This window comes from Acomys russatus, chromosome 20 (assembly GCF_903995435.1).
Source record: "Acomys russatus chromosome 20, mAcoRus1.1, whole genome shotgun sequence".
NCBI classification, from domain to species: Eukaryota; Metazoa; Chordata; class Mammalia; order Rodentia; family Muridae; genus Acomys; species Acomys russatus.
This window is the reverse complement of record NC_067156.1, coordinates 68,084,943-68,101,585: the sequence shown is the minus strand read 5'-3', so window position 1 is coordinate 68,101,585 and position 16,643 is coordinate 68,084,943. Positions and strand designations below refer to the sequence as shown.

General features: G+C 50.4%; 1 protein-coding gene across 1 annotated transcript in view; it reads right to left on the bottom strand.

The window, feature by feature from the left end:
- The window catches only part of Mbp (myelin basic protein), a 133,462-nt gene that overhangs the window by 22,072 nt on the left and 94,747 nt on the right, over positions 1 to 16,643 (bottom strand). Inside the window, exons 4-5 of the mRNA XM_051163231.1 lie at positions 10,663 to 11,099; positions 4,359 to 4,436 (exon numbers count right to left, since the gene is read on the bottom strand). Coding sequence (XP_051019188.1) covers positions 4,359 to 4,436; positions 10,663 to 11,099 — 515 coding nt within the window. The remainder of the gene's footprint in view (positions 1 to 4,358; positions 4,437 to 10,662; positions 11,100 to 16,643) is intronic.

Sequence of the window (16,643 nt, the reverse complement as noted above, 5' to 3'; positions counted from 1 at the left end):
GCAACCGGGAGGAAGTTACGTTCATCAGACAGCAAGGCGTGTTCCCAGTGCAAGGACAGCCCCTGTGTGAGGCCAGCACCTGGACTCTGCAAGCTCCACTTCCTGGGGGCTGAGGGAGATCTGAGGAGCCTGGCATTTACTGAGGCCCTGCCTCTGTCTCTTGGTGAGAGGGATGGGGGAGGGTCAAGAGCTGTTTCTCACCTGATATGAACCTCTCCTGAAGACAGGAGGAGACCATTGGGCTGAGAGTCTGTAAAGCAATATTTGTAGTATTTTTTTGTTCTGCATAACTGACATTCTGGTTTAACAACTGGGGAAACTGGGACCCAAGAGCAGAGCCACAACTGCCTGAGGGCTGTAGCAGCATCGGGTAGGCGGCTGGAGCCTCTGGAGTCTAAGGTCAAGCACTGCCCTCTGTGGCTTGGGCGTTTCTAAAACAGGTTGGGAACCGAGTTCACAGAGGTGGGACTGCCATGTCACAGCAGGATGCATGTTCTGAGCACACACCTTCCTCACTTGATTGTCAAAAAGTCCTCTCTGGACACCTAACAGACACAACTGTGTTATAAGTGGACAAGTCTAGCTCAGAGAAGGCTACAGCCCTGTGTGTGACTTTACTCTGCAGACTGGCAGAATGACACCTAACCCTCGGGTCTTTGACGTCACATTGTGACAGAAGATTCCAGAACCCTAGATCTGAGGTCAGTGTAAGCCTTTTGGGGAAACCTCTGGGGCTGTTCACAGTGGTGACGGCTGGATCTTATCCTGCAAGGCTGGCAAGGAGAGGCTAAGAAGACCTCCAAAGGAAGCAGAGACAAAGCGCCTGGTGGCCCTTCCTGTCCCCTGCTCCCTCAGGGTTCCTGCCAAGCCACACACAGAGGCCCTGAGAGGCTGTCCTTGTGGACAGGGTCTCCTTAGTTCCTGCCTAGCTTTGCTCATCTTGTTCCTCTTTGGCAGAGCATGCTGCCTGCCTGATGCCAGCCCATGCCAGGCTGGAGCCTTGCAACCCACGGTGCAGAAAGGGAGAGGAGGGCTGCTCAGATGGGACACGCAAGACCTGGCCGTACATTTTTGGGAGCTGCTCCTCATCCTGAGCTCTTTTGACATCCTTCTCCCCCTCTGGAACTTTCACCTTTTGCTCTCAAACACTCTTCTGTTTGTCTCCTGCTCCTTCCCACTTGCCTTCCTCCTGGTCCCTATGCCCCACCCCACCCCAACTCCCAGGCTGCAAAGAACATGGCCAGCCCCCTAGGAACTGAAGAATGCTTAGTGGGGGGCCTGGTCTCTGAGGCCATTAGCAGTGCTGAGACCAACTCTTTCTTGGTGTGACTCACAGAAGGTGGGTCTTTGCTACAGAACCTGCAGGTATTTTAGCAGGCAGAGAGGTGGAGGTGGGAAGTGGAAACACATCACGTATTCATACATACCTGCCTCTACAGATACAGAGTGTCCCCATGGCTACAGAGAGAGGAGGAAGCAGGCTGGGCCACTCAGAGCCAGGACAACCAGCTTAGCGGTGCTCTCAGTGCTGGGGAGAGAGTGTCCAGCCCCTAATGCAGTGGTTCTCAAGCTTGCTGGTGCTGAGACCCTTTAACACAGTTCCTCATGTTGTGGTGACCCCCCTCACAGCCATACAACTATTTTCATTGCTACTTCATGGCTGTAATTTTGCTACTGTTGCAAGTCAAAATGTAAATATCTGATATGCAGGATATCTCATATGCAACCCATGTGAAAGGGCAATGTGGCCACTGCCCCCACAGGGGTTGCAACCCACCGGCTGAGAAACACTGTCCTAATGTCTTAAGTTTCTGTCCAGGCTTTGGCTTATACCTAATGGCCTTATCTCTTTGGCAAGCCCACTCATTTTAAGTCACCAAATCATTGAAAGGCATGAGTGTTTCTAGAACCATTGGAGGGGGCCAGGCCTGGCTGTGTTTTCCCCATGGCTGCTGCTGTGTGCTTCACGCCCTGAGATTCATCATGATTTTCTTAACATAATGAAGACAATCACAGTAGAGGAATACAGCACTCACAGTGAGAGGAAGAGAGAAAAGGCCTGAGGCATTCATTAGGAAAGTCCTATAGGGTGGCGACAGTGAGAAGGAAAGCCCCAGGCTGCCAGGGCAGACACTTGCCTCTATGCTTACCTGCCATGGGGAATGCCCTGGCACCATGACTGTGCCTTCCCTGGTGGATCAGGGAGGCCTAGGTAGCTTCAGTTAACACGCCCTGGAAGAGTTCTCTGGTGCCTGGGAGAACACATCATCTCTTACCTTTAGATTTGGCTTTTATCTCTGTTTTCCCCCATCACAGTAAACAGGTAAACATCATGCACAGCACCTCATAACCACTGTCTGTTTTAGTTTGCTTCAAATGCGTGCTCAAGCCAGTTGGTCTAAACCCTGTGTGAGCTATAACAGGAGCCCTCAAATAATAGCTGCAAAGAGCTTCATGCTGGGAACCCGTAGCATGTTTTAGCATCCTAAACACACGTCCACAGGAGACTGCACTCTGTGGCTATCCAAGGATGCCTTTGATAGCTGGCCTGAGGTTTGGCCAGGCTTTAGAATATATACACAGGAAAATTAAAACATATGCATTTGCAATGAAGACAGAGAATAAGAAGGGCTAGCGTCTCTTTGCTAAGTAATTTTTAAAGGAGGAAGAACAAACACTCTGTTGATGGTTCCTTGCTGTGGGAAACCCTGGGGTTCCTGTCAGAATCTCTACTCTCTGTGCATAGGGTCTGCTTTCTGTAGCAGTGTCTCAAGTCTATGGGGGTGGGGCGGGGGCAGGTAGGTGGTGTCATTCAAGAAGAGCCTAGTGCTCCATGGTTTGGTTCAGTCATCTAGCCTTGGGTACCATGTGCCTCTTATTCCCCTGAGGTGAAGCACCTGCCACTGTCACAGGATTCGCACCTGTCACACTAGCTTCAGGCTAAGTGCTGAAGCAGTGGGGCGGGCACTTGCTGGGCAGGTGCTGCTGCCCCCCAAGATCTCCCAGGTCAGGATGCAGGGCTCAGCAGACCCCCAGAACCAATGAACCATCAAAAACTACTCGGGGGGAAGTGGTGCACTTAGAGTTAAGACAGCCCTAAAATTGAGTGGGATGCGGCCACTCCAGACACCTTGCATGGGGTTTCCAGTCACTCTTGTTACTCAAGAGGCATCACAACATCCCCAGGGCTCCCAGTACTGCGCATGTCTGGAATCACATTTACCAAGGCCCCTGGGCTAGTCTAACCTTGCTTTCCTCTGCTGCCTCCTCAGCCTTGGCCCCAGACTGGCCACCTTAGAGGCCAGTGGGCACTCTCCTCATTCTTCATGTCTCTATGGCACAGGCACAGGGCGTTAAGTACCTGCTGCTTGCCCCACGGGGCACCTACCTCAAACAGAGCTCCTGTGCGAGCTTCCACACAGATCCATTATAAAGTGCCTGTGCCTGGGAGTCCTGCTTCACAGGCTTACTTGTAAGACCTTACAGAAGAATGGTGCGGTCATGTGACCCCTGCGCATCCTCCCTCCTAACAGGTGCTCGGTGGAACACAGGGGGAGAATGTTCCAGTTCTTAGGTCTCTGAGCATCTGTTTTCAGCCTTTCACCATCTCTCTTTGAAGAGGACAGGTGACAGGGCTCAGATGGTACATGCTTCTGTATGAAGTGGTCACCGGTAGAAACGATCTGTGTGGTGACACTCTGCCTCCACGTGGAGGAGCTCCTGCTGTGCTTGACTGAGGGTTCCCTTCTTGTGGCTGCCTTCCCTAGCTCCACAATGTGTTAAAGTGGCAGCTTCCATACTGGGAAGTGAGGGCAGATCGCAGCCATGCTACCTGTGACATACTCAGAGGGACAGATCCCTGGGGGACTGAACTTAAGCCGGACACTCGCTATTTGAGTATTTGGGCTGCTTGACATCTGATAGGAGCTTGCTTTTAAAGCAGGTAGGGAACCTAGGCAGGAACAACAACCTGGCCCAGGCTGAGGCCAGTCTTCTTGGTGGCTCTTCAACCTGAGTGGCATTAGAAAAGGCACACCACAGGCTCACAGCATGTCCCTGTTGTTATGACGACCTGATCGGCTATGACCTGTCCTTTGAGACTTTGACACCATAGACTCAAAGACAGACTCTCTAACCTCCTACATAGCCTTTTGCTTTGTTTTGAAATCTCCTCTCTGTTGTGTTTGCTCAGGGCCTGCTTTCCTATCTTTGTTTAGACTCACAGATGCCTTGAAGGCCTGCTGGACCCCTGGGATATACCAAGCCCTTGAAGGATCTGCCTGTCCCAATCCACGTGAGCTGAGAGCATGTTCACAGACAGGTGACCCTTGGCTGGTGGGGCAGTGGCCGCAGCTTACCTTGTACAAGTTGCACAGCCCGGGACGGCTGCGGGCATGGGAAGGCAGGGGGCTCCGGCTCTGCTTTAGCCAGGGTACCTGCCGAGGAGGACAGAGTGGGCCGGGTGAGTCCGGTGTGGGCACTGCCTGCAGAGCCCCACAGTCCTCTGCAAATCTCTAGGATCAGTGTAGCCGACCCCCAGCAGGCAAAGAAATGCTTTCTTATCTGGTGGTGTGAAGGGTTTTGCAAACCTACTACGAAATTGCAATGGAGGGGCCCCATTTTTACATTGGATTTTACTTGCAGGCTTTTTATTCTTTACTGGCCAGTGTGGCAGCCTTTGTGCTGGATTTCCAATCAGCAGTGGATGGCACACTCTCATGTTTCCAAGGCTTCTACAGAGTGCAGGGAGCTGACTTCAGGAGCTGCAGTGCTCAGGGTCACTCCTGAGGCCACATGGAGTGACACTTTCCTGCTCACATTCTTTCTCGTTGGTGAAGCTCAGGGACTTTGTACACAGAGTTTCTTATTCCCTGGTGCAAGTCCTGTGACCTGCAGTTGGTACTGCTGCAAATCTTGTGATGTGGAGTTTGTTCCTGATTTGGAGCATTCTATTTAGCCACGAGAGAGTGTGTAGACATCGAGGAAGTTCAAGTGAGATTCAAAAGAACAGAATAAATGGCCCGTAGGAGGCATCCCTGTCTTTTTGACTGTTCACAGCAAAATAATCAGGGGGGAGGGAGGGAGGGAGAGAGTAGAAGGAAAGAAAAGGAAAGAAGAATTGGGGAGGGGTGCTTGTTGTGGTCAGCCAAGAGAGCACGTCAGTGCAGTTGGTCCTGGATTCCTGCCCTGTTGATGCCGAACAGCCTTCTTAGCAGTGGGCACGGGTGCCGTGCAAGGGGGTGACCATAGTGTGACTCGCTAGTCCCTGTAGAAGCACCATTGAAAGTCAACCTAGCAGGGGTTGAAGAGGGAAGTCTGAGGTGACCTGTGCTGAGGTGACTGTATAGCTCCAGAGTCCTCACCCACACACGAGATGCAACTGCTATGCCAGCAAGAAATACTGGTGACTTAAGTCCCTATATTGGGGGCCTAAAAAGCATCAGAAATTTGAGTATTCGCATCAGAGTAAACCTCCTCTGGCAAGCCTGTGTTGTCTTCTGTTTGATAAGCCTTGGCTCTCCCTATGAAGAGGGATCCCGTGACGGGCCGAGCGCAGCCTACACGTGGGCAATAGGTAAGGAACAGCTTCTGTTGGAGTCTTCTTTGTGGAATAGGCGATGACTTTCTCTATTTAAATCACTGTGAGCTCCTCCAGTGCCAGGTCTGACACACAGGGCAGACAGATGTCTCACAGCAATATCACGGTCCTGAGGGGTATGACCTAGGGATGCTTACACAAGTGCAGTCTGACGTCACCACACCCAAACAGGGTTAGACAAGGGATGACGAGCCTTTTTCTGCCTGTGTGGGATCACAAGGCCTTTGACTAACTTGGAATGGTTCCAAGCCGAAGGAAGGCGTACCTGCAGGTTGGAAGGGGTGACTGGGGGCGGGGCAAAAACACTCCTTAGGAAGAACCACAGGCATTAAGCCCACATGTAGGGGGCTCCCTGCGACAATTTCCCCTGAGCTGCTGCTCTCTGCTTTTTCTATTCATAAACAAACAAAATAAAGACTGTGGCAACTGACACATCAGAGAAACAACAGCAATAGCTCCACCACAAAACAACTTCAAGATAAAATGTTAAGCCACAATTTGATGGGAGTTTCCAATAATTGTTATATACTAAGCTAGTATCTTGGCATCTTAGTTACTTTCAATGTGAGCTCAAAGAGGGATTATTTTCCCTTACAATGATCTATTCCTTCCGATGTCAAGCTGTACTTTTCATCAACCAGTCAGAATTGCTTGTCACTGTCTGGCCAATCCCACCTCCCTTCAAGGGCACACCAATAACGGGGTGCTGAATCCCTTAAAGTGGACATGGATTTAGAAGGAGGCGAGAGTCAGGACCAAGGTCCCTGGGGAGGATACATCACACAGACCACATTCTAGCTCACTCAATGCCATGGTGTGCCGCATCCCGGAACTATGAGCTGAAATAAGCTTTCTTTCCTTCCTTCCTTCCTTCCTTCCTTCCTGCCTGCCTGCCTAGCTTAAGTTGCTTTTGTCAAGGTATTTTATCACAGTGGCAGAAAAGTAAGGTACTCAGTAATTGTTTGCTGGGTGCCCTGGGTCGATTCATTTGCGCCCTTGCATCTTTTAACATCCACAGGACACCCCTTAAGCACCGTAAGCAACACAGGGCAGTGGCTACAAGACAGGGAAGAGATAGGTACCACACTTCCATGATGAGAGACCATCTTGTGTCTGTGGTAGAAACAGAGCACTGGGGACTGTGCCACTGTCAGAGGCAGCAAGAGCTTGAGTGCCCAGACTTACCTGCGGGTGTTTCTCAGGGCCATGGAAATCCGAGTCGCACAGCGCCATTAGTAAAATAAAAATAGAACTTAAAGCCCATATACAATTAGTACGCCATCTTTGGTCGGTTAAAATGTTTAATGAGTGCATACAAAGGCAGAGGTATACATTACTCAGAAGTTTACAACAAAACCAAATGGTAATACAAGCACCCAAGGGAATCACCATAAAGTACAAACAATATTCAAATGTCCCACCTCTACTGGAGGTGCAATGCCCATCAAATTCCACTATGACTGCTAGGTAGCAGTAGATGGCTGTGACCACCAAGGCAGCAGAAAGGCAGAGTTAGACACCAGGGACCAATAACAGACTAAGTTCACTCAAGAAATCTCAAAAGTATGAACTTGGACCCAGATGCTAGTGTGTCCGTCACAGGCCGACTTTCTCCAGAGTGTCTCTGGGAAACTCTTGCCAAGTGGATGGGAGGCAGCTAGTGGCATGTGGGTGCCTAGTTCCCAAAGGGAGGTTGTATTTGCTTCTGCCTGGACCCCTGGGCTGTCTAATCACAGAAGGTAATGACAAACACTTCCGCCTTCCCCTGCTGTCTCTCTCTCTCTCAATGGTGGCACTCCACTGGACTCTGGGACAATACATGTGCACTTCCAGTGTGTCCTTCATGCAACCTCTGATGTCACCTTGCCACAGAATAGCACGTATATCTGCAACCTTTGGATGCCATGTTAGCAGTGAAGACTAAACTTACTGTAGGATGGAGGTACACTTAATAAAAATTAGAACGCCACGGAAAGTATCAGGAAGCAGACGTTCTGGCTAATTTACAAGAGGGAGCACACCTAGTAGTATGTAGTGGTGGGAAAGGTCTTAATCTCATCCTGTGAGAATTAGAGCAGTCATTTGAATGATGAAATGCCTGAACTAGCGGGATAGGAGTGGAAACAAAAGATACAGGGGAAGTCACCAGGACGGTGGCTTAGCTTAGGCCATCCCTCCCCCGCTGGGAGAATGGGAGATGGGCTGCTATCTTCCTGTGCTCTCTGGATGGGACATTGCATCATCAGCCTGGGCCCTCTGTGAGATGCTACTGGCTTTGGGTGGGAAGGGATCTTTCTAAGATTTGTGTTCTGAGACTCTGGCTGGTGGGCCTGGGGACTGCCCTAGGACTGGGACTGGGGTGGTGGCGGCGGTGGCACTAGGTGAAAGGTAATGGGGTCAGAGCAGGCAGGCGCCTTTGTCCTTTTCCTCAAACCCACCTCCTCACATCCTCATGAGGCCCGGGCATTCTACATGCTTGGAAACCTGTTCCCCAGAGGCCACAGCACAGCCTCTCTTTCTTCCCACAACAAAGGAGAACACTCTCTGTAAGTGGACTTTTCACCACGGGTAGTGGAAGAATATGCCTTCTCAGGGCATTATTCGCGTGCTTTCTTTGAATGTCAGCCTGGGGTGAACACACAAAGGCTGGGTGTTGTCCCTGCATTCTGGGAGCTGGGGGTGGTGGCTCTGCATGGCACGGAGGCACCACGTGCTTGGGGAGGGAGGATGCAGGAGGCAACAGGAGCAGAAGTTCCTTTGCATGGAAAGGGAGGGTGTTCGGAGTCCTGCAGATTCTATTTGGAGACCCTGCTCCACACAGGCAGGCCAGGTAGCTGTACTGTACTCACTCTTACCTGAGCATTCTATCTTAGAATGTCACAAGTGTCAGCTAGCTAGCTTTGCAACTTTCTCAAGGGCCTTTGCAGTGAGGGAGAACGAGCCCCCTCCCCCACCTATAAACAGCAAAATACAAATAGAAACAAACGCTCCTAACAGTCCACAGTAGTAACTGCCCCTGGTTTCAAGGGTGACCCTGATGTATAGCCAGGAGTAGAGAGAGTTAAGCTTCTGTCTCCAATGTTAAACAAGCAAGAACATGCAATCAGGTAGGCGAGGACACCACGACTCGATGTGTGTGCCTGCATAAGGAGCTTCAGCAGAGGAGGGCATCTCTGGCCATGTTTCAAACAAGGTGCAGAGGATGCAGGGGAGGGCCAACATGAGCCAACTCTGTATGGGAATGCCACAACCCTGTATTGTATACTAACTTAAACAAATTAATAAATGATGAGAAAATAAGGATCCCAGGGGCAGACACCAAGGGACTCTTTTTTTTTTTTTTTTTTTTTTTTTTGGTATGGAGGTTGTCCATATTGCATAATGGTGCAAAAATTGACACCTCAAGCTTCAAAAAATGTAAATTATTTAAAAATTATATATATATGTATAATATATAATTTGAAAATATTTGGACTGCTCCTGAGCTTTGAATTTCTTCTTCTAAAAAAATTGAAAAGCATGTGACTTTAAATCAGTTCATGGAGAGACAGACCTATGCACTCTGGGAGAGCTGTGGTGCCACACGAGCTTGCCATGGTGTCTCAGTTTGAACTGTGACCACAAAACTGGTCCTAGAATCCATCCTTCCAGCTCTTTCATACTTACTGCACAGTGTAGCCCTGTCCCTTCAGGTGCAGGGACTGGGTTAAGGCTTCTAGGCAGGTGAGGTTGTGTTACACAGAGGGACCTCAGGGGGCAGTGAGGAGCCTCCAGACCTAAATGCCTTGACAAGAGTGCTTGAAAAGCCACCAACATGTAAATGAGCATTGGAAACAAGCCCCAGGATTGATGTATCAGGCTGGAGGCCACACCTATAAGTACAGACCCTGAAGGAGCCAGGTGCAGCTTGAATTCTGTTAGCAGGTAAGACACTCCCAGTGTTAGTTAGTGACAAGTCGCGGTGACATCCCAAGGAGGACCAGACTGCTGCTGAGACACCAAGGGGTCCCGGTGGCCACAGAGCAGAAGCCCCCTCCCCTTCATCAGTTCACAGTCATCCTCACTCTCAGAAGTGCGGCTGCAGACGACAGCCAACAGCCCTTGAGCCACGGAGAGGCCTCTGTCCCACATTTCAGTCAAAAGCCTCTTGAGCTCTCCAAGGCTTTGAGAACAGACACAACCCATAGGCAGAAGAAATCTCCCAGGCTGTGAGGGTACTCAAAAACCAGGGCTTGTTTTAAATGTCCCACCTACATCTCTTGCCCAACAGAGTCATGGAAAACACCATACACTTGCAAGGTGGCAGGCACCTGGCACTAGCTGCTAGACAAGCCTGAACCACAGGCTAATTAACACATAACCCGTCCCAGATGTTGCCCCTGGAAACTGGACCACCAGCACCTGTTTCTCTTCTGATCTATTTCAATCCACAGAACATTTGTTTTCAAAACGTCATGAAACCCAGTTTCCATTTAAACTAACGGAATCACAAAATAATAAAGTTTTTGACTCATGAACATTCATTCATTCCTTTCCTCCCTCCCCCACCAAATTACTTAAAACAGAGAGAGGGAAGTTGGCTGGAGGTGGAGGGGATTGCTCTGCAGACCTCCTTCCCCTCAGTTGGATCATTGTTTCACACCGGCAAGAAATTAGCAGCCTGAACCCAGCAGAGAACCAGCACAAATCAGGACTGAAACCGGAAGCACTGGGCAGAGGCAGAAGTGGCTGAAGCCATAGGCATAGGGCTTGTACAATAAGGACCGGTAATCTCAAGGCCACATCCAGGGTACCCCCCAAAGTCCAGGATGCAGAAGGCCCTTGCATTCCTGAGCGACACCCCAATCACAGTTCCTTGTGAGGGAGGACAAAGGGAACAAAACAAGTAGAAATAGGCCAAGTGGCAGCTAAGTCCACTCCCCTGGGCTGTTGGCACTGTCTGACCAGGGCCAGTACCTCAGACACAGAGACGTGTCAGTGATGGCGACTGGCCCAGCTCACCTGCCCACCTCTCCTTCTTTTCTGCAGTTAAACCCACAGCTCCTCTACTCCTCGGAGCTCACCTTGCCAGAGCCCCTCTTGGGCGCGCCCCTGTCACCGCTAAAGAAGCGCCCGATGGAGTCAAGGATGCCCGTGTCTCTGTGCCTTGGGAGGAAGCCATGCCTGGCATGGTCCATGGTACTTGCTGTGGCCAGGTACTTGGATCCGTGTCGCTGTGAGGGTCTCTTCTGTGATGCCATCACATCCAGGCCTTCGGAAGCTGCTGTGGGGTCTTCTTGGATGGTCTGGAGCTCATCGGACTCTGAGGGCCTGTCTTTGAAGGTGTTGTCTTCCCTCCCCGGGGCATCTCGGGAAAAGAGGCGGATCAAGTGGGGGCGGTTCCCTGGGTCAGCTGGGTGGGCACCCTGCCAGTTATTCTTTGGGTCTGCTGTGTGCTTGGAGTCTGTCACCGCCGCGTCCTCAGCCGAGGTTCCATTGTTCAGGACCGCATCTGCCTCCCCTGCAACAACAATGAGATATGAATGTGGGCCTGTGCACAGCCTAGCGAGGGACAAAGCCGCTATTTTCTATTTTCCTGGGGTCTTGAACTGGTTGTCTCCTATAAAACCCACATATTTGTGCGGGGCCCAGGGACCTCATAGCACCTTGGATTGCTTCAACCGGAGGGAGTTAACCTGGATTTAGCTTGCTCAGAGAGAAGGCTCAGGGGCTTTCTTCGTGACCTCATCGAAAGAACTGCCCTCAGGGGGCAATGGCCTGAGTACTCACAGCAATCACGCCACAACATCCCCTGAGCGGCTCAGTTACCGTAAGTCCCGCGGTTTAGGTATCTTATGGGATGTCTACTGTCTAAAAGGCCACCAGTGCATAAGCCCCGAATGTCAAGGTCGTTGTTTGACAAAAGGTGATTTTAGTGACTTCCCACACCTTTCTGCAGCTGATGCCCAGGGAAGCAGGGCACACAGTTTCCTCTCTCCCAGGTTCCACAGGGGGCTCTGTCTCCTGGAACTGCTTACTCAGGGCATTTTGATCTGGCTCCTCTGTAAGCCCCAGAAACCAGAAAAGTTCCCTGTGGGATCTGGACACTTCACACCGAGTCACAGGCTTCTCACAAAAATATGACAACACGTCCATTCTTCTTTCAACGTACGGTTGTTAGGTTTAAATGAAGGTAATTTAACTGCCTCCTCCAACTCTATCACTTAACCTGGAGAAATCTGGCTAAATCATACTTTCCTATAGTACCATCCATCTATCTACTCACCTTTCCATTTTGTCAGCCCTCCTTCTAGCCTATCCATCATCTATTCACCTTATCAATTCATCCATCTTCTACTTATCTGTTCTATTCATCTGCCCACCCACCCTGCCACCCAGCTACCACCCAGCCACCCAGCCACCACCCAGCCACCGACCCACCCATACATCCCCCAGCCACCTACCCATCCAGCCACCCACGCACCCACCCACATATCCACCCACCCATCCACCCACCCAGCCACCCACGCACCCACCCACCCACCCATCCATTCATCCAGCCAGCCAGTGATATTCACCCAACAATATTCATCTCCCTGTGTGTTGACCCATTCTCAAACCGCCCCCACCTTGCCCATCTGCTCAACAGGAGTCCACGTATTCATGCTTGCAACCACCATTTGTTACTTAATTGGGTTAGGAGGAGTGCATTTCTCTAAATGTCAGGGTTACAGTGAGAAGTACGACATGGTCCTTTTCTCACGAAGCTTACATTCTAGTTTGGGGAATCAGATGAAAAATGTATGCTAAGAATCAAATGCCTCTCCCCCCCACCCTCACCCCTGACATGTCCCTACCCTAGCCTTCTACTTGTGACTGTAACTTTAACTGTAAATAGGGTTTTTGCAGAAGTGATCCAGTGAAGACAAGGTCCTGGGAAGTATGGCAGGTCCCATCCTAATGCTGGGGTTCCCTGTAAGAGAGCAAGCTGAGATAGACAGAGTCCTGATGGCAGAGAAGGAGTGTGGAAGGTGGAAGGAGTCTGAGTGATGCTGCTGCAGCCACAGGACACCAAGGAATGCTAGCACCACTTGAAGGTAGGAGGAGCCACAGAATGGACTCTTGAGGCCTGCGCCTTTTAAACAGCTTCGTTCTGGATGCCTGACCTCCACAGCTGACTCACTGGCACCCACAGTGCAGTCTCATGTCAGGTAGTGTGTGCTTTCCTACCAGGTGACTGTAGGAAGACAGACGGCAAGTGAGGGGTCAATAGGAAGGCCCTTGCGAGGTGACCTCTGCTGGACGGACAGTCTGGATTCTGAGGAAAGAGACTGGAGTGAGAGAGCAGATACACCCTGGGGGCCTGAGCAGGGAAGAACTCCAGATCCTGGGAGATGGGATCCAGGAGGCAGGAGGACTGAAGGAGGGGGGGTTGGGGGTTGTCATTGTCTGCTGAGAGCTGTTTTTGGAAAGGTCTAAGTTGCAGGAGGGCTGTTCCAGGTGAATGAAGAGACTAGGTAGCTCAAGAGTTGGGAACAAGGACATCCTCACATGACAATGATGGTACCTAGGCCAGGCTGAGGGGACAGGCAGTGCCATAGACTCCAGGTTTACACTCTAGGGAGGTAGAGAGAAGGAAGAGGCCAGGAGGAGTGAAACAAGGTGGTGTGGGTAGGGACACTGTTCCCTTAAGGTGTGTTCCGGTGACTGTGTCAGAGCATTGTCAGCACCCCAGTTTTCATGACTCATCAGGACCACACACAGGACCTGCACAATTCTATTGGCAGCTTCAATACATCACAGTGAGGACGGAGCCATGAACAAGTAGGTGTGTGTGTGTGTGTGTGTGTGTGTGTGTGTGTGTGTGTGTATGTGTGTGCGTGTGAGACATTCCACCCCATAGCAAGCTCGTGGCCATACATGTACAATGCCATTTGCTGAGTCACTGCTTGGTGTTTCGTCCTTGGGTGTTCAGCCCAGTCACACTGTGTGTGTACAGTCAGCTTTGGTGCACTGACTGCCGTTCTCAAGGAGGGGGTGCTGCAGCCAGCACTCCTGACATCCATCTCTCAGTCTACCTCACAGAGCACAGCTGGCTGGCAGAACTTCCAGAGATAGGTGGCCTCAGACCTGCTGAAGGACCAACAGCCTTGACATGCAGCTTCTGTAAGTTGGATAATCATAAACACATTAATGAGAAAAATATCAATAAGGCTTCACACTAAAGCTCATTATCAACTTGACAGAATCACTTAGGAGACAACTATAATCACCCAGGAGACAACTATAATCACCCAGGAGACAATTAATTGGAATCACCTAGGAGACAATTGGAATCACCTAGGAGACAATTGGAATCACCTAGGAGACAATTAGAATCACCTAGGAGACAATTAGAATCACCTAGGAGACAATTAGAATCACCTAGGAGAGAAGCCTCTGGGCACGTGTGTAAGAGACGATCTAAGTTACTTTAATTGCAGCAGGAAGATCCACTTCAGCTGTGGGTGGTCCTTCAGCCAGGGGCCTGGAATGAGCACATATGAGAAAGGGATTTAAGTTGAAGAATCTCTCTCTGCTTCCTGACTGTGAATGCGATGTGACCAGCCGACTTACTCTCGCTTTCCCTACTGTGATGGGCTATAAGAATAAACCTTCTCTTCCTTATGTTGCCTTTGTCAGGTTTTTGTCTTGGCAACAAGAAAACTATCCAGTGCAGAAGGGTTCTTAGTGAATTCAGGAAAAGTTGCCCTTGCTAAGGAAGTACTCTCTGGCATTCATGCTAGCTAAAATCTTGGTGCTGGTAACCAGGGCAAGTCTGTGGCAGGGCCCTCTCTCCTGGCTGGGTACACCGTTTGTTCTGAGGTGCTGTTATTCGAGGCCAGCATAACCAACATGTGACTCACACCAGTCATATATAGACTTGGTGAGTGTTAACCTCAGGCGTGTGCACCCACAGAGGTCACCAGAACACCAGTAGAAGTGCATCTGTGTTGTGTGTAAAGTGCTCACGCACAAGGAACTGCCATGCAGTACTAGAGCTGCTGACAGGGCCAGGATGACACGGTGCTGGTTTCCTGGTTCCAATGCCCCAGATGATGGAGGAAAGAAGATGCCCAGCTCCAGTGTGTCTCCCTTAGTTCTTAGCATGTTACTGGCCTAAGGTTTCTAGGTAAGTTGAAGTGACCAAGTGTCCCACAGCTGCCTGAGCCCATGTGGGCTCCTCTGATCAGGTATGGCCTGTGGCCACGTGGATGACAGGCCTGAGGCAGGCCATGCCCTTGGTTGTGAATATGAACGGAAGTTTATATAAACACAATACCCACAAAATCCAAACTCACAAAATCATGTGAGTCTATAAACTGACTCACAAACAACCCCTGATCATGGCTGGTAACGCTGATAGGCGTGACCTCATTCCTCTGAAATGGCACCACAATCTGATCTTGCAGTATAAATATTTGGTGGCGACAAAGAACCAGGCAAACTCTGGGAACCAGGATGGCTGCGGTCTCATCCAGGCCTCTGCTGGATGATGTGTGCCATCATGATGGTGCTGTGCTGACAGGCCACTCAGTTCAGGGTGACTGAGGAAGGGCAAGGCCAAGGGGGTGGAGATGTTTCCTGGCACCACTCCTCACGGCCACTGGCTGGACTCGATAGCAAGGATCATGGTTATTTCTAAGACAGGACTTGGGCTCTTCTGTCACTTTACAGGGTTTGGAAGGCATGCGGGGCACTCTGGGGTGCCACAGAGAGGCGGGGTTTGCAGGGATGCAGCATTGACTTACAGGTGGAGGGAGGTGGCGGGAGCGCCTAGGAGCCTGGTTCTGGAGTTGCGCTATAAATTCTCTAAGTGACAGAAATGAATGCAAAGGAGAAAAGAAGACAACAGCTATACTGTGAGGAATTAAAGGCATTAACAAAAGGCAAGAGCATCTGAATACTAATATCTTTACAACAGTTGGGCTTTGTGTCCATGAATACAGTTATTTGTGAGATACAGAGGCCTGTGTGTTCCCGAAGTGGCTCCGCCCTTTCTGCAAGAAGTGCGGAAAGGCATCTAAACCTGCAGCATACAGCCCCGTGCGGGTGGGAGAGCGGAGGGACACTGCTTGGTCAAATTTAAGCTACTGAGGCTTTTCATTCAGATTTCATTTACAGAGTGATCAGTATCATATTTAGTGACATGTACAGATCTGGTCTTATGAAAATGGGCACAGAGAGAATTTCTAGAAACTCTTCAGTTTTATGGCTAAGGTGGGAAGACCGCCTGGCCTCCAGAGAGGTGAAGGGGGGGTGCTTCTGAGCAGTCCAGGGGTGCCAGAGAGTTTTACGTGGCTTTTAGAGCATGTAAACTCACAGGACCATGACATTGGGGGTGGGGTGGGGGTGGTGACAATTACTATTTAAAAATATCTGAAGTCCTGACTCTGGGAGGCTCATCTTCTGCTGAGCTGGCCAGCCAAAGGTCACAGTGGCCCTTGTGGATGTGTCCTCGGCTTCCTGTCCAGCTATCTCTATGTTCAGAGTTCTCTTGTGCCCACTGACTCTTCCGTCAGAACCTTTTCTGTGTGACTGTAGCTACCAATCTCTCTTTTTCCATTTTCTTTACTTCTCCCCTTTTCTTCTTCCCTCTGTACCTGGTTTCTTCCCCCTCTACCTCCTGTCCCTGCACACTGTGTTGGGGCCTTTTGCTCCACTGCTGTTGTTAACCCTGTACCCTTCAGGTTCTTCTTGCAGGACTCTGCCATACGCTTACTTTTAGAGTGATCCAGAGTGTGGCTGCGTCAGGCTGTGAGCTCCTGTATCCTCTTGACTCCTCTGTATCCTTCACACAGAGGATGATCTCCACCTGTTTCTCCTCTTGTTTCCCAACAGGCTCCACGTGGGTCACGTGTAAGTGTAAGTGTAAAAGTGTAAGTGTAAGTTCAGAATCCTTGCTCCAAAGCCCACTGCGGTTGGCCTCCCCATCGTGTCTTCAGACTGGTCCTGCTGGTCTGGAGGTGACTCTTTGACTCTTCTTTGTGCTTGGTGAGCATTTCAGGGCCTGCCTTTTTCTTCA